Consider the following 18314-nt stretch of genomic DNA (forward strand, 5'->3'; position numbering starts at 1 on the left):
GGCTGGAGTGCAGTGGCCGGATCTCAGCTCACTGCAAGCTCCGCCTCCCGGGTTTACGCCATTCTCCTGCCTCAGCCTCCCCAGTAGCTGGGACTACAGGCGCCGGCCACCTCGCCTGGCTAGTTTTTTGTATTTTTTTAGTAGAGACGGGGTTTCACTGTGTTAGCCAGGATGGTCTCGATCTCCTGACCTCGTGATCCGCCCGTCTCAGCCTCCCAAAGTGCTGGGATTACAGGCTTGAGCCACCACGCTCGGCCGATAGAGTTTAATTTATAAATTAAGCACAGGGTGGGATTAACAACCATAATTAATAACAAAATAGAACAATTGTAACAATATACTGTCCAAGGCAGGTGGATCACTTGAAGTTCAGGAGTTCGAGACCAGCCTGGTCAACATGGTGAAGCCCATCTCTACTAAAAATACAAAAAATTAGCCAGGCATGGTGGTGGATGCCTGTAAACCCAGCTGCTTGGGAGGCTCAGGGAGGAGAATTGCTTGAACCCAGGAGGCGGAGGCTGTAGTGAGCCGCAGTTGCCCCTTTGCACTCCAGCCTGGGAAACAAGAGCGAAACTCTGTCTCAAAAACGAAAACAATATACTGTAATAAAGGTTATGTGAATGTGGTCTCTCTAAAAAAAAATGTGTATATATCTTAGTTTGTGGGGGTTTTGTTGTTGTTTTGTTTATATTTAAAGCAATCACTCTGCTACCCAGGCGGGAGCGCAGTGGTACAGTCATGGCTCACTGCAACCTTCACCTCCCAGGCTCAAGTGATCCTTCCACCTCAGCCTCCTGGGACCCGAGGTGTGCACCATTATGTCCCGTTAATTTTTTTTTTTTTTTTGATAGAAATGAGTTCTCACTATGTTGCCCAGGCTGGTCTGGAACTCCTGGCTTCCAGCAATTCTCCTGGCTCAGCCTCCCAAAGTCCTGGGATTATAGGCATGAGCCACCAGACCTGTCCTCAAAATATTTTACTGTACTGTACTCACCTATTATTGGACTTTGGTTGACCATGGGTAACAGAAACTCCAGCAAGCGAAGGCGTGGATAAGAGGGAACTACTGTACACCACTTTAATATACATAAAAATCACCTTAAAAGAAAGACAATGATTGTTTCCAGGGCAGGAGCCTCTGAGAGGGCAGGGAGATACCAGGGGAAGTTGGTGGCTCCACTTCCTCGCAGGAACTGGTCTGGGCTCCTGGCTCAGCCTGGCCATGAGGCTGTCCTGGCCTCCCTCAGTGGATTCAGCGGTGACCTCGAGGTGCCATTTCAGTGTGGTTTGTTCCAGTCTCCCAGGGGAAGGGGGTGCTGAGTGGAAGGTGGTCATTGGGAAGCCAGGGTGACTCTCAGAGTCTGCAGGAGCAGTCGGGCTGATGAACTGGGAGGAGCAGACCGCCTCCCTCTTCTCTGAGTGGGAGGAGGGCCGGATCTGGACTGGGTTTGGAGATGCTCAGGTGGGGCTCAGAGCATCACCTGTGGGGCAGAGGGACCGTCTTGGCAAATGAAGGCCCGTCACAGGGCGTGGGGCCTGAATCACAAGACAGGACAGGTAAAGTGGGTCAGGTGAGAGAAGGAAGGTGAGTAATCTGATTTTTCTACTCCTGTTTTCCAGGAAAACCAAAATGCTACACACTTCTACCTGTGATCCTTTTCCTAATGATACTGGTCTTGGTCTTGTTTGGGTAAGACACATTTGACCATCGAAGCTGGCCTGGTTTGGGGAGAAGTGGCCACAGCAGCCAATCAGACCCATGGGGCCGCCCTGGGTCCTGCAAGTATCACAGTCATCAGGGTCCTAAGGACAGTTGTTGCCCGTGTCCAGCTCTGGTGGAGGGTGTGTTTACTGGCTCCCTTATTTAAGCCTCACCTGGGCAATGGGCTCATCTCCCTCCCTTTTTTTTTTTTTTGAGACGGAGTCTCGCTGTGTCACCCGGGCTGGAGTGCAGTGGCCGGTTCTCAGCTCACTGCAAGCTCCGCCTCCTGGGTTTGCGCCATTCTCCTGCCTCAGCCTCCGAGTAGCTGGGACTACAGGTGCCTGCCCGGCTAGGTTTTTTTTTGTATTTTTTAGTAGAGACAGGGTTTCACCGTGTTAGCCAGGATGGTCTCGATCTCCTGACCTCGTGATCCGCCTGTCTCGGCCTCCCAAAGTGCTGGGATTACAGGCTTGAGCCACCGCGCCCGGCCTCCCTCCCATTTAAAATTTTCCTAAGTGGGGAGTCTGGGGCTGGGAGAGCAGGCCCCTTGCCCACAGTTGTGTGGCTGGCGATGGGGAAGGCAATTCTGGGTCCCAAGCTGTTAGTCTCCTCCAGACACAGAAGGCCCCAGAACCACAGAATGAAGTCACCTGCCCGCTCTACCGGGGCATCTGTGGATATGGCCTGGAAACACTGCCTGAGGTGGCCTTAGGGACTACACTGACCAACCAATGCACGGGTGGCATGGGGTGGGGCTCGGCCGCTCCTGCAGGTGCCCATACATGAGCAATATCCCAGGGACCACCCTCCTATCCACCTCCCAGTGTGGGACATGGCGAGGTGCCTGAGCTTTGCTGAGAACTTGCCCTGCCTGTCTCGAAGCCTTGCAGCTTCACCAGGAACTCTTGTGCTCATGCTGCTGGCCACACCATGCGCTTTTTGGAGGAAGGGATGAACAGGCAGTCTTGGTTCTGTGTCCTGAGTCTTGGTGCAATTCCTTCCTGCAGTTACGGGGTCCTAAGCCCCAGAAGCCTACTGCCAGGAAGCCTGGAACGGGGGTTCTGGTGAGTGCAGGGAAGGGCAGGTGGAGCATCCATGCTGGCCGGGGTGCTGGCTGTGGGCTGGGGTCCCACTATGGAAACTCCCCCTCCCTCTTCTAGGCACACACATGGGTAGGCCTAGGCCCCCTCTCTATGCCCTGCCCAGTGTAGACGTGGTCAACTCTGTGGCCTTGAAGGGTCACCTGGATACGTCTGCCTCCACATCTCTGGAGTCAGCCTTGACCTCCCTTCTGACCTCCAGTCCCCAGAGTTACCACACATGGTCTCTGCTCCCTGCCCTCACCCCCTCTCCCGAGTCACCTTCCACCAGCCATCCTCAATTCTCCCTTTGCCCTCACCCCTACACTGGGTTCCCAAATCCTGCCAGCCCTGCTCTTCAGCAGCTCGCATGCCCACTGGCCTCTCTGCCTTCGATGTCCTGCTCCAGGGGTCTGGTGGGGCTGCCTTCATCTCTGTGACAGCCTCAGACTTGTCTCCCCATCCCCGTCAGCCCTGTCCCCCTTCTCCTCACAGCAGCTGGAGTGATCTTTCCCGAATATAAGGTAGGAGGCTCTTCATGGTCTGATCCCGCCTTCCTGACCTCCCCAGCCTCATCTCTCCCTCCTTTGCCCTCGCCCTCTGTGCTCCAGCCAAAGTGGCTTGTCACTCATCCACCTGCCGTGCTGTCATGACTCCAGGCCTTTGCCTGTGCTATGGCCTCTGCTGAGACCACTCTTGTCTCTCCCCTGCTGCGTCTGCTAATTTCCACTTGTGTCAGTGACCTATGGCTGCAGAACACACCACCCCATCCGTGGAAAGCAATCACAATCATTGATTACTATCTCTCCCTGGGCCTCCTGGGGCGGGCTGGGCTCAGCTGGGTGGTTCACTTTGGGGCCTGAGCAGGCGTTGGCAGACGGTGGCTGGGGTCATTGCAAAGACTGCCCTGTGTCTCTGGCAGATGATGCTGGCTCTCAGCTGAGACACCTACTCAGGGCCTCTCTCCCGGGCCTGGGCTCCTGCTCAGCTTTGTTGGGAGGCTCCAAGACCAACATCCCAAGAAAGATGAGACAGAAACCAGATCGCCTTTTAGGGCCTGGCTTCAGAAGTCACCCAGCATCACTTCTGCTGCATTTTATTTCTTAGAAACATGGAATATCAGACCCCATCTGTTGATGGGAGGGGGCCTCATGGTTTGCAGACATATTCTGAAACTCCACGCTGCCCAGCCTTGGCTTCTACGTGTCTGGTGAATGTGTGGGCTGTGAGGCTCCGCGAACGTAGACCTCAGACTGCAGCGTTGGCCATTACAGGGTCTGGCACACGGGCCCATGCCAGGCCCATCGCCACAGTGATGGCTGTTCTGTGACTGTTTCTGGTGGACTCTGCTCCACACTCCAGGCTGACGCTGTGTCCCTTCCACTGGGACCCTCAGCTGGCTTCCATGCACTTGTGCCCTAAATCCTGCTCCTGGAATAAACTTCATCTCCTGTGTTCTCGTTCTGCAGCATGGCTTTTAGGGAACCAGACGGTCTGCAGCGTGTCTCATTGCCAAGGTATAACGTCAGTGCCTCCCATGTCACAGAATTGTTTGTCACTGCAAGCCCTGGCACATTGTTGTGCGTGTGGCGAAGCATGTGGGAGCTGGGGCCGGTCCTCTTTCCTCTGTGGCTCGGGAGGGGCGGAGGGCTGTCTTTCCAGTCTCTGGCCTGATTGGCCCCTGTCCTGCAGCTCCTCAGAGGGCATTGATGGAAACTCGGGCTTCAAGTTTTGACCAGCTGTGTGTTGCTGGCTTTTGTATTGGTGTTGGATGGAGTTCGTGTGCCCAGGTGGGGTGCGTGTGCGCCATCTCGGCCCCTTTTGCCACTCTGTCTCGGGCTCCAAGTGGGATTTTCCTGGCCTTCAGCCTCCCGGTAACTGGGATTAGCAGGCGCACACCACCACCAACTGGCTAATTTTTGTTTTTTAGCAGGGACAGCATTTCCCACCCACGGTTGGCGACTAGTCTTGGGAACTCCTTGACTCAATATCCGGCCTGGCTCGGTCCCAAAGGTGCTGGGGATTACAGGCGTGAGCCTGCCACCGGCCTATTCAATGGCTTTTAAAGAGAATGACGAGCCGGATCGGTGGCTCAAGCCTGTATTCCAGGCACCTTTGGGAGGGCGGATGGGAGGATCACTAGAGGGTTCAGGAGTCGAGACCCCTCCTGGCTTACGCGGTGGAGAACCCAGGGTCTCTACTAACAAAAAATACAATAACTGCTGGGCGAGGTGGCGGCGCCTGTAGTCCCGGTACTTCGGTGAGGCTGAGGCGGAGAATGGCATTAACCCCGGGAGGCGGGAGTATGCATTGAGGCTGAATCCGGGCTACTAACTCCACCCTTGGGCGGACCAGGAGTGAGGACTCCGTCTCAGGAAAAAAAAAAAAAAAAAAAAAAAGGATGACGAGCTGGTCTGTTCTGTCTGGGGCCTTGGGGGCCTGTTTCCCAGGATGTGGGCCTATATCAGTGCTGACGAGAAAGTCGAGGCAATCAATCCCAAGCTGGCCAGACTGCTTTTGATTTTTTTAAAATTGTGGTAAAATACACTTAACATAAAATTTGCCATCGTAGTCATTTTGGAGTGTTCAGTACTGTTAAGTCCATTCACATCGCTGTGCAGCCATCACCACCATCCATCTCTAAAACTCTTTTCATCTTGCAAAACTGAAGCTGTGTCCCCATAAAATACCAACTCCGTTTCCCCTGCTTCAGCTCACCATTCCATGGTCTGTTGTTACGAGTCTGACTACTCAAACTTCCTTTTATAAGTGGAATCAACGGTACCTGTCTTTTTATAACGGGCTCAAATCACTGAGCGTGATGTCCTCACGGTCCATCCAGGTTGTACCAAGTGTCAGAATTTCCTTCCTGTTTTCTGCTGACTCCCTGCTTTCAAAGGCCATCTTGGACATTCAAATTGTGGCCATTACTGACAGTTGAAATGGCCCTGGCTCATGTCTCCTGGGCCTCTACAGTACTTTAGGTGGGGACAGCACTGTGGCCCACACGTCCCCACAGGCTGCGTGTGGCACCTGACAGTGCTTCGTGCCACCGTGGAGCAGGTGTTACTCCCCCACTTCTCAGACAGGAGGCCGGGCTCTAGAAGCCACCAGCCCACAAGGAGGCCCAGCAGGCTTCGGGCCCAGGTGGGGCAGTCTGCACATCTCAGGGCCTTTCCCTGGGAACAACGAGGGACAGAGGCCACACACCCAGCCTCGTCTCTGCCCACAGTGAATTAAGACACAACCCCTTACATCCCTCCCAGCCTTAAGTGGAAAGCAATGGCCTCTGAGGTCACTTGGTCCCTCTTGCCAGTTTACAAGTGTTGAATCAGAGACTCTGAACTTCGGCCCTTCCCCGAGGTCCTGAGATTATGAGCTGACACAGGTCCTGAGCAGCCACAGCGATTCCAGCCTGAGAGTGTGGCCTTGGCGGGAGGGTTGACACCCAGTCATGGTTCAGCAGCTGTGCACACCCCCTGCTTACCTGTGTTCCACGCTTTCCATGCAAACTCACGTGACGACGCTTTGTGCTTGCAGGATGGTCTACCCCCAGCCAAAGGTGTTGACACCCTGGTGAGTAAAGTTACTGAAGCTGAGACTGAACGCAGCTCAAGGGGCTGTTCTGAAGGTATTAGAGGGTGGTTTCCTTGATGTAAATCTCAGTTGGGGCTGCTAGCCGGGCGTGGTGGCTCACGCCTGTAATCCCAGCACTTTGGGAGGCCAAGGCAGGCGGATCACAAGGTCAGGAGTTCGAGACCAGCCTGGCCACCATAGTGAAATCCCGTCTCTACTAAAAATACACAAAAAATTAGCTGGGCGTGGTGGTGTGTGCCTGTAATCCCAGCTACTTGGGAGGCTGAGGCAGGAGAATTGCGTGAACCCAGGAGGCGGAGGCTGCAGTGAGCTGAGATTGTGCCACTGCGATCTGCCTGGGCGACAGAATGAGACTCTGTCTCAAAAAAAAAAAAAAAAAGTTGGGGCTGCTTTGCCATTCTCTCCTCTCAGGTTCTCATGACATCTGAATTCGGAGGCCCACATGGCTGTCCTCTTTCCCTTTGCTTTCTTTGACTTGTGTCTCTTGTTTCCTGTCCCTTTGCTCACCAAAGCCCCTGCAAAGACCTGATAGGTACCTCCTTCCTGGGGAGGGGCAGCGGGGGGAGGGTGCGGGGGAGGGGTGGTTTCTATCTCTTTGTCAGCAAAGCCCAGCTTCCTCTGTGTTGTGGCAGGGCCAATTTTTGGGGGGGGCTGGGAATGATTTGCCCAGTTGGAGTCGCCTTTGCCTCTGGCTGGTTTCCTGGGGAAGGGTGGCTGCCTCTGGAAGGGTGGTCAGAGGAGGCGGAAGCTGAGTGGAGTTTCCAGGTGGCGGTGGCCGTGTGCCACAGGCGCATGTGTGTGGCACCCTGCCAGCTCCATGTGACCCCACATCTCTCTCCGTGTGCAGTAGGAAGGACGTCCGTGTCGTGACCCCTTGGCTGGCTCCCATTGTCTGGGAGGGCACGTTCAACATCGACATCCTCAACGAGCAGTTCAGGCTCCAGAACACCACCATCGGGTTAACTGTGTTTGCCATCAAAAAGTAAGTCAGTGAGGTGGCCGAGGGCAGAGACCCAGGCAGTGACGAGTGACCATGGACATTGAGGTCTCCCGTTGTGTTCAAGACAGAGTAGGGCGGCGGCCAGCCTTGTCCTCCCAGAAGGTAGATGGGAAAGGTCATTCACACAGCATCTTACTGAGCTCACGTGGGCTCGCCGGGTGGGTAAAACCCCTTGTGAGTGGTTTGCCAATGAGCCAGCTGGGGCAAAGCAGCCACGATGCCTGTTCCATAAACTCGGGGCCTCAGGGGCACACTTGCTGAATGATGGGAGATCCCCCATCCTGGTGGTGGCCCTGGGGGACCTCAAGGAGGGACCCGCCATCTGAGGCAGTTGGAGAAAATGTCCTGGGGTGGGGGAGGCACCTGACTTGGGCCTAGAGGTTCTACCATGGACTCGGGGTTTGTGGCCTCAACAAACCCTTACCCCTATTATTTCAGGGTTCACCTTCTTCCCTTCCCCCACATGGTAGGCCTGGTTCCTGATCCAGTGGGGAGTCCAGGAATGACCTACTGTTAGGAATACGTGCAGTTCAAGCCTGGGAGGGGGAAGCTCTAGGGTGCAGAGGTGGGCGTGTGGGGGCCTCGCGTGCAGCTTATAATGAGGGGGCACGTGGCCGGCCCGGCCGTAAGAGTGGCAGCTGCGTGGGGAGGCATGGCTCAGGCCAGGCTGAGGGGGAGTGAGCGGGCTCCAGCCTGCGGCCTGCTGCCAGCCTCCAGCCGCCTGCCCTCAGCCCTCCTTACTAAGAGGAGGTGCTGGTGGTCCCTCCATCGCTGAGAAGAGGATGAAGCGAGTCGGAGCCTGAGGACTCGCTCAGGACAGGGCAGCAGAACGTGGTGCATCTGCTGCTCTGAGCCTTCCAATGGCCGCTGGTGGGTGCACGCAGGGCGGGCCTCCTGCAGCCCAGGGGCACACGGCTGGCTGCTCCCCCAGACCCCCGTTCTGCCTTGCAGATACGTGATCTTCCTGAAGCTGTTTCTGGAGACGGCGGAGAAGCACTTCATGGTGGGCCACCGGGTCCACTACTATGTCTTCACCGACCAGCCGGCCGCGGTGCCGCGCGTGGCGCTGGGGACCGGTCGGCAGCTGTCCGTGCTTGAGGTGCGCGCCTACCAGCGCTGGCAGGACGTGTCCATGCGCCGCATGGAGATGATCAGCGACTTCTGCGAGCGGCGCTTCCTCAGCGAGGTGGATTACCTGGTGTGCGTGGATGTGGACATGGAGTTCCGCGACCACGTGGGCGTGGAGATCCTGACTCCGCTGTTCGGCACCCTGCACCCCGGCTTCTATGGAAGCAACCGAGAGGCCTTCACCTACGAGCGCCGGCCCCAGTCCCAGGCCTACATCCCCAAGGACGAGGGTGATTTCTACTACTTGGGGGGGTTCTTCGGGGGGTCGGTGCAGGAGGTGCAGCGGCTCACCAGGGCCTGCCACCAGGCCATGACGGTCGACAAGGCCAACGGCATCGAGGCCGTGTGGCACGACGAGAGCCACCTGAATAAGTACTTTCTGCGCCACAAACCCACCAAGGTGCTCTCCCCCGAGTACTTGTGGGACCAGCAGCTGCTAGGCTGGCCCGCGGTCCTGAAGAAGCTGAGGTTCGCGGCGGTGCCCAAAAACCACCAGGCGATCCGGAACCCGTGAGCGGCTGCCAGGGGCTCTGGGAGGGCTGCCGGCAGCCCCATCCCCCTCCCGCCCTTGGTTTTAGCAGAACGAGTAAACGCTGCGTCCTTTGTCCTGCTGCAGTAACTGAAGCCTAGGTCTCGCCCCTATCTCAAATCACACACACCCCCTCCCCGCCACAGGGACACACCATTACATACACAGACACAAAATCACGCACACCCCCTCCATGCCACAGGGACACACCATTACATACGCAGACACACAGAGACACAAAATCACGCACACCCCCTCCCCGCCACAGAGACACACAGAAAGACACACACAGACACAAAATCACACACACCCCCCTCCCCGCCACAGAGACACACCATTACATACACAGACACACACAGAAAGACACACAGACACACGATCACACACATTCCCTCCCCGCCACAGGGACACACCATTACATACACAGACACAGAAAGACACGCAATCACACATACCCCTCCCCGCCACAGAGACACACCATTGCATACACAGACACACACACACACACACTCCCTCCCTGCCACAGAGATACACCATTACATACATACACAAAGACACACACACACACACAATCACACACACCCCCTCCCTGCCACAGAGACAAACCATTACACACACACACACACAGAAAGACACACATGGACACAATCACACACATTCCCTCCCCACCAGAGACACACTGTTACATACACAGATACACTATCACACACACCCCCACCACAGAGACACACCATTACATACACAGACACACACAAACACAAAATCACACACACCCCCCTCCCTGCCACAGAGACACACCATTACATACATACACACAGAAAGACACACACAGACACACAATCACACACACCCTTTCCCTGTCACAGAAACACACCATTACATACACAGACACTGAAAGGCACGCACAGACAGAATCACACACATTCCCTCCCCACCACAGAGACACACTGTTACATACACAGATACACAATCACACACCCCCTCCCTGCCACAGAGACACACCATTACACACACAGACACACACAGACACACAATCACACATGCCCCCTTTCCGCCACAGAGACACACCATTGCACATACATACACTGACACACAATCACACACAATCACACACACCCCCTCCCCACCACAGAGACAAACCATTACACACACACACAAAAAGACAGACACACAATCACACACACCCCGTCCCCACCACAGAGACACACTGTTACATACACAGACATACACAGAAAGACACACATAGACAATAACACCCCGTCCCTTCCACAGAGACACACCATTACACACACAGACACAGAAAGACACACAGACACAAAATCGCACACACCTCTTCCTGCCACAGAGACGCACCATTACATACACAGACACACAACGACACACAGACACACAGACACACAGATATACACAGAAAGACACACACAGAAAGACATGCACGCAGACACACACAGACACAGACACAGATACAAAGACACACACATATAGACAGACATGCCCAGAGACACACGGAGACACATGCAAAAACGCACAGAGAAAGACATACAGAAGTGCACAGACAGACACATAGACCACACAGACACACAGACATGCATGCAAACACAGACACACAGACACATAGACATGCAGACATGCACACACACAGATACACAGACATGCAGACATGCACACAGACACAGACGCATGCACACAGACTTGGGCAGCTGGAATTCAGTGCCTGGGGCATAAGTTCCTGGAGGGGCAGCCACCTTCAGCCCCCACAGTGAGGTCCTGAGGAAGCTTCCCCTTAAACAAGGGATCATGGAGGAGGTCTCTTCCGGAGCTTGGAGGAAGGCCTTAAGTGGTCCTTCCACCTCGGCATCCCAAAGTGCTAGGATTATAAGCATGAGCCACTGCACCTGGCCCCAACATCATTTATTGAAGAGACTATCGTTTCTCCATTGTGTTTCTTGGCAGTTCTGTCAAAAATCAGTTGACTGTAAATGCATGGATTCATTTCTGGGCTGTCTATTCTGTTCCTTTGGTCTGTTTATTTTTATGCCAATCCCATGTTGTTTTGATTATTATAGCTTTGTAGTATATTTTGAAGTTAGGTAGTATATTGTCTCCAGCTTTGCTCTTAGCTTAAGATTGCTTTGGCTATTTAAGGGTCTTTGTGGCCATTACTGACAGTTAAAATGGCCCTGGCTCATGTCTCTTGGGTCTCTACAGTACTTTAGGTGGGGGGGCCAGTACTGCGGCCCACATGTCCCTACAGGCTGCGTGTGGCACCTGACAGTGCTGTGGCCACTGTGGAGCGGGTGTTACTCCCCCATACGAATTTTAGGATTATTTTATTTATTTTGGTGAAAAATGTCAATGAAATTTTGATAGGGATTGCATTAAATCTGTAGATTGTTTGGGGTTGTATGGACATTTTAACAATATTAATTCTTCCAATTCATGAACATGGGATGTCTTTTTTTTTTTGGCACCTGATCTCAGATATGGGATAACTTTCTAATTATTTGTATCTTCAATGTCTTTCACAAATGTTTTATAGTTTTCAGCATACAGATCTTTCACTTCCTTGGTTAGATTTATTCGCAAGTATTTTTTTGTAGCTATTGTAAATGAGATTGTTTTCTTGATTTCTTTGTTAGGGTATAGAAATGCTACAGATTGTTGTATGTTAATTTTATATCCTGCAACTTTACTGATTTCATTTATTCTAACAGCTTGTTGGTGGAATCTTTAGGGTTTTCTTTAAGATCATGTCATCTGTAAACAGGGACAATTTAGCTTCTTCCTTTCCAATTTGGATACCTTTTATTTCTTCCTCTTGCCTAGCTATTTTGGCTGAGGGCCAGCTTGTTGGGTTTGTTGTTGTTGTTTGTCTGTGCCTTTTGGTGTGCTGGCTTCTCCAGCACGCAGTCACAGATATATGAGGCAGAAAGAAAATCCAGGGAACTCCTGTCATGTCATTTCTCAGGTCCCAAGGTCCCTACCTGGTCTGCCTTCTCTCCACCTTTTAGTGTTTGATATATATACATTTACGTATGTAGTTATATACGTATGTGTAATATCCAGGGAAATATACAGGGATTTTAACTGTCCTTAGTATAGGGCATGGGGACAGGTGCATCTGTTCTACCTTGCCTGGAAGTGGAAATTTCTTCAAGTCAATTTATCACCAACTGGCGTGACAGAACTCCTGGTTTAGTGTCTAGCTGTCCCCACTAAGACCAATCACCATGCCATCAGGCACTCTCTTCCCTTTGTGCTGTGTACTGGGACCTGAAACAGCGCCCAGCACCCTGAGAGCACAGGATGCCTGAAGGGCAAGAAAGAATGAACGCAGCTTCTTATGTGCCCCACCCGGTCAACCCAAGTCAAGCATGGACCTGGGAGCTGAAGTGACAAGCTGGAAGTCAGGCAGTTCTATTACTTAAGCCTGGTTCTTCCTGACTCCAAAGGCCAGGTGCCACCCTGTGCTCCTTCCAAACAGAAGTTGGCTTTCCCCGGGTCAGGAGGACAGGATGGCTGTTCCTGACCGTTGTATAGCAGTGCTACATCTCCTAGTTTCCAGAACATTTAATGTGCTGTTGTGGAGGCCCGACAGCTCTGAAGTAACCCTTTGCACCCAGGAGAAACCGGGCCTGAGGGGTGGGGTGGGGTAGGCTGAGACTTCCAGTATCCCACGTGGGCATCCCGTTGCTAAGGGCAACCGCCCCTCCCCGCGAGGGTGGGGAAGGAACAGGGAGGCACACCCTTCCTCCCTCTGCGTTTCACTGGAGATGCCCTGTGTCCTACTGTGGTTGCACGTGGACCAGCCCAGAGGGACTGGAGTGACTCTTCTCATGTGGGGCACAGCCAGCCTGGGCACAGGGCCTCACTGAAATCCCTGGGCCCCGTCTCCCTGGGGATTTCCAGGGGCTGTTCCACTGCTCGGTGAGCTGGAGGTGTGGGGGACCACAGATGAGGCAGGCGCCTAAATTGCTTGGGCAGAGTCCGGCTGCTTTCCCCCTCCACACCCCTCCCTGTGTCCTCGCACCCCTTTGGGTCCCAGCACCAAGGCCAGCAGCGGTCGGGTGTCAGAGGTTCGAGTCCAGGCTGACTCCTCGGATGCACCAACTTTGCCCAGGAGGGCTAGGCAGAGGGCAGCCCCAAAGTGTCATCTTTGATTATTCTTTGACCCCAAAGCCAGCCTTGGGCATGTCCCCAGTGCTGGGAGAGGTGCCGCCTCCACGGGCTCTGGCTCGCCCAGAGTTTGAGTCACTTTTGCTTCCTCGCCCCTCTGCGCTCTGTTTGGTTTAAAAAACAAAGACCAACACCTGCAGGCGGGCGAAATGAGCCTTGACCCATCCGCTTCCTCCCCTGCAGCCTCGGGCCCCATCCTCCCACATGGCCGCACTAGGGGTGCTGGGGGCGGAGTGGGGACCAGACCTGAGGGGGTTCTGGGTTCGGCTTCCCAGCAGGAGCAGCTGGGGCATCATCAGTGGGGCAGGTGACCCAGGATCTGAGCAGGAATCTTCCAGGTGGAGGTGAGGCCACCCCTCTGCTTCCCACAGCTGCCTTCTGCTCTGGGGCAACACTGGCTGAGAATCCAGTGAAGTAAGGGCTTTGAAATGGTTTTGATTTTAAAATAATGTTTAGCCATTGCTTTTTTTTTTTTTTTTTTTCTTTTTTTCTTTTTTGAGATGGGTCTCACTCTATCACCCAGGCTGGAGTGCAGTAGTGAAATCTGGGCTCACTGCAACATCCACCTCCCAGGTTCAAGCGATTCTTCTGCCTCAGCCTCCTGAGTAGTTGGGATTACAAGCACCTGCCACCGCACCTGACTGATTTTTGTATTTCTTAGTAAAGATGGAGTTTCACCGTATCAGCCAGGCTGGTATCAAAATCCTATCCTCAGTGATACACCCGCCTCGTCCTCCCAAGGTGCTGGGATTTTGGCATGAGCCACCACACTCAGCCATGTTTAGCCATTTTTAAAAGTTGTGAGCAGATAATTAAGTCTATTCACAACATTAGAAAATTTAAGTTAAAATGTAAATGACTCTAGCAAGAATTAGCCTTTAGGTGGCCCTGGGTCCCCCTCCTCAACCCCCGCCACCTTCTGAGAAGAGTTTTCTAATTTTTCTTATTTATAAAATGGGTTTGATTCAAAACTGACTTTTCCTCTTCACAGAGTCTCACAGGTCCTTCCCCGGGTCCAAGAGGCTCTTCTGTGGCCTGATGGTGAGTAGCTGCCTAGCCGTGGTAGCATCTCCCGTCACATGGTAAGGGGCCCCTTCCCAGGGCCACACCTAGCAGAATATGGCTCATAGTGTTAGAAGCTTGAAAATAGTGTAAACCAAAAATAAAATTCTAAGCCCACTCCCCCAGCCATCTGAATGGACCTCTTCTCTTGGCCAGGGCAACTCAAAGTTAACCTGAAAAACTGGTTCAGGCTGTGAAGAGAAGGTGGGGTGGGGTGGACATGCCTTATCTATGTCCTCCTCCCTTTTGAAATTCAGCAAAGGCTGACCAGTGTGGAACATCAACACAGACCTTAAGTCTGATAAGAGGCATTTACAATCTGCTCTCTCTGAAGCGTGCTATGTGGAGGCTTCCTCTGCAGGATAAAACTTTGGTCTCCACAGCCCCTTATAACCTAGACATTCCTTTCTAGTGATAACTCTTTCAACCAATTGTCAATAGAAAACATTTGAATCTACCTCTAACCTGGAACCTCCCCGCTCCATCTTCGAGTTGTCCCACCTTTCTGGACGGAACCAATGTTTTTTTCTTTTTTTTTTTGAGATGGAGTCTGGCTCCCTTGCCCAGGCTGGAGTGCAGTGGCACAATCTCAGCTCACTGCAAGCTCCGCCTCCCAGGTTCACGCCATTCTCCTGCCTCAGCCTCCCAAGCAGCTGTGACTACAGGCGCCTGTCACCACGCCCGGCTAATTATTTGTATTTTTAGTAGAGACGGGGTTTCATCGAGTTAGCCAGGATGGTCTCGATCTCCTGACCTCGTGATCTGCCCACCTCGGCCTCCCAAAGTGCTGGGATTACAGGCTTGAGCCACCGCACCTGGCGTGGTGCCCAGATTGCCTTGGGCACATGTTCTCAGGACCTCCTGAGGACTGTGTCTCTGGCCATGGTCACTCAGATGTGGCTCAGAATAAATCTCTTCAAATATTTTGCAGAGTTTGACTATTTTTGTCGACAATAAGCTCGTCAAATGAAAGCTGTTGGAACTTTAAATTACTTTGAGCCCCAAAGCAATGTGATTGTGAGACCCTGGTCAAGCAGCAAGTCGCTGTGAACTTTGCTTCTCTCATTATAGATTAACGCTCTTCCTTTCTTGTTTTGTAAAATGTTATGAAAGACTAAATGGCACCAGATGTAAGACCCCTTCCTTTCTTAGTTCCTGAGCTTTTGTTACGAATTAACTTCTTTATTTTCTTGCACCCAACTCAGACCGGATGGCACAGAAGACACCGTGCCTATCAAATACCATTAGACAGTATGTTAAATATACTTTTCCCGAAGGAAACAAGATATAACCAAACAAATTGCTGCAACTCATAAGCCAATCTTCTGTGGAAAACGTAATCATGCTAAACCTCCTTGTATTTTCCCACTTAAGTGAAGCCCTAATCCCTCCACCTCAGAGCACACCGAGCCCATTCCTTTAGAGTCTCTGTTTCCTGAGCGGTGGTCCTCAAACTCAGAGTTAGAATCAACTCTATAAAATTGGATTTTCAGCCTTTCAATGATTTCAGGTGGCAGGAGAAACACACAGACCCCACCTCTTCCTTTGGAGTTCTGCATTGCAAAGGGATTTCATCCTGCCTTTTGTAACCACCCAAGGGGTTCCTCCTGCCTCATCCCCAAATAAAGACCTTGCATTCCAGCAAAGGGAGAGTTTAATAGACACAGGCAAGCCACACCACATGGGAGAGAGAGTTTGTACTCCAATCATTTCATCAAAGGCTTATAGGCAGGGGTTTTCCAAGGCAGTTTGGGGGGTCAGAGGTGGCCAAGTAACAGGTACTGATTGGTTGGAACAGACATGAACTCATAGAGGGTCAAAGCTGTCCTCCTGCAGGCTAAATCCCCTCTTGAAAAGGAAGCCATCACCAGCCTGTCATGCCCACCCCATCTAGAACCCCACTCCTCTCCAGTCTCAGTGTCTTGGAAGAGCCTCTGGATCGCAGGGGCTGGGAAATTCGACTGGTCATCCCTGCCAAGCAAACACATTCTCCCATCCAGGGCCCCTCAGTGGGTGAAGGCTGAGCCCCAGTAAAGAATCGCTTCTTAGGGTGGTGCCACAGGAGTGAGGTTGGCGGATCCAGGTAGAACCATGGGTATCAGACCTGCAAAAAACCTGAAAAGATATCTCAAAAGACCAATCTACAGTTGGGAAAATTGTGTATTTTGCTAGAGTGGTCTACACCTTAGCTCCTCCCTCTAGCCTCATAGATTTTTTTTTTTTTTTTTTTTTTTTTNGCTAAATCCCCTCTTGAAAAGGAAGCCATCACCAGCCTGTCATGCCCACCCCCATCTAGAACCCCCACTCCTCTCCAGTCTCAGTGTCTTGGAAGAGCCTCTGGATCGCAGGGGCTGGGAAATTCGACTGGTCATCCCTGCCAAGCAAACACATTCTCCCATCCAGGGCCCCTCAGTGGGTGAAGGCTGAGCCCCAGTAAAGAATCGCTTCTTAGGGTGGTGCCACAGGAGTGAGGTTGGCGGATCCAGGTAGAACCATGGGTATCAGACCTGCAAAAAACCTGAAAAGATATCTCAAAAGACCAATCTACAGTTGGGAAAATTGTGTGTTTTTCTAGAATTGTTTACCACTGTGCTCCCCCCCCTAGCCTCATAGTTTTTTTTTTTTTTTTTTTTTTTTGAGACGGAGTCTCGCTCTGTTGCCCAGGCTGCAGTGCAGTGGCCAGATCTCAGCTCACTGCAAGCTCCGCCGCCCAGGTTTATGTCATTCTCCTGCCTCAGCCTCCCAAGTAGCTGGGACTACAGGCGCCCACCACCTCGCCCGGCTAGTTTTTTGTATTTTTTAGTAGAGACAGGGTTTCACGGTGTTAGCCAGGATGGTCTCGATCTCCTGACCTCGTGATCCACCCGTCTCGGCCTCCCAAAGTGCTGGGATTACAGGCTTGAGCCACCGCGCCCGGCCGCCTCATAGTTTTTCATTAGCTTTACACAGGCAGAAGAGCTTTGGGGGAGACCTGTTGTTATTTAAACTATAAATTAAATGTCTCCCAAGTTTAGCTCAGCCCAAAAGCCCAGGAATCATTAAGGGAAAGGAAAGATGGGGGGCGGGTTAGCTCAGCTCACTCTTATAATTTTTCTCATTTGTAGCAGGACGAGCCGCAGACAAAACTCCTCAGACACCGGATTAAAGAAGGAAGAGGTTTTTTATTTGGCCGGGAGCATCGGCAGACTCGCGTCTTAGGAGCCAAGCTCCCCGAAAAAGAAATACTTGGCCTTTTTAAAGGCTTACAACTTTAAGGGGTCCACGTGAAAGGGTCGTGATAAATCGAGCAAGCGTGGGAAACGTGACTGGGGCTACATCCATCAGTTAACAGAACAAAAGTTTTACAATGCTTTTATTTCATACAGTGTCTGGGATTTACAGATGACACAAGTAGTTTAGGCCAGGGGTTGATGTTATTATTATTACCTGTTTTAACTCCTAGGGCCGGGTGGTGGTGCCAAGGTGGTCCGGCTATTTGTCTTACTTTTGTTTCTTTCTCTCTTTCCTCCTGTCTTGTGAACTAGGCAAGGTGGGGGGAGGAGGGCAGCAGGAGTAGTAGTGGCCTCCTTCCTTAATTGATAGAGTTTTTACAAAGGCGGTTTCACTTTCAGCGTGGTCATTCTCGAACTTCTCTTGCTTCCTCAGGTCCTCACCCCAAACCAGCACCCACCCTGCGCTCCCAGGGTGTACCCTTCCTTCCCTCCTGCTCACCTGGGCCTATCCCAGATTCCCCCCAGGAGCTGTGGAAGGTCCCAGTGGTGCCACCTTGGCCTCCAGGGATCACTCTCCAGCTTCTTCCCTCCTCCCTCCACAGGAACCTTGCCTCAAACGTCACTCCCGCTGCTCTCTGCTGCACTCAGCCTCTTCCTGGCAAGTGTGCCCCTCCCCTCTTGAAAAAGAAGCCATCACCAGCCTCTTGTGTCCACCCCCATCTAAACCCCCCACTCCTCTCCAGTCTCAGTGTCTTGGAAGAGCCTCTGGATCACAGGGGCTGGGAAATTCGGCTGGTCATCCCCACCAAGCAAACACATTCTCCCATCC

General features: G+C 52.5%; 1 protein-coding gene across 4 annotated transcripts in view; it reads left to right on the top strand.

Annotated features, from left to right (window-relative positions):
* Positions 1 to 9264, top strand: part of LOC108513461 (ABO, alpha 1-3-N-acetylgalactosaminyltransferase and alpha 1-3-galactosyltransferase) — a 26471-nt gene extending 17207 nt beyond the window's left edge. For 2 of the 4 annotated variants that reach the window (XM_017849205.1, XM_017849217.1), the window contains exons 2-7: positions 1621 to 1690; positions 2710 to 2766; positions 4251 to 4298; positions 6322 to 6357; positions 7226 to 7360; positions 8330 to 9264. In XM_017849205.1, coding sequence (XP_017704694.1) covers positions 1621 to 1690; positions 2710 to 2766; positions 4251 to 4298; positions 6322 to 6357; positions 7226 to 7360; positions 8330 to 9020 — 1037 coding nt within the window. In that variant the 3' untranslated portion in view covers positions 9021 to 9264. Of the gene's footprint in view, positions 1 to 1620; positions 1691 to 2709; positions 2767 to 3276; positions 3306 to 4250; positions 4299 to 6321; positions 6358 to 7225; positions 7361 to 8329 lie in introns of those variants that run through there. The other 2 variants (XM_017849223.1, XM_017849210.1) reach the window with 2 other exon arrangements.
* The last annotated feature ends 9050 nt before the right edge of the window (positions 9265 to 18314 follow it).

Source organism: Rhinopithecus bieti, unplaced genomic scaffold, assembly GCF_001698545.2.
Source record: "Rhinopithecus bieti isolate Rb0 unplaced genomic scaffold, ASM169854v2 scaffold_2205, whole genome shotgun sequence".
Classification (NCBI taxonomy): domain Eukaryota; kingdom Metazoa; phylum Chordata; class Mammalia; order Primates; family Cercopithecidae; genus Rhinopithecus; species Rhinopithecus bieti.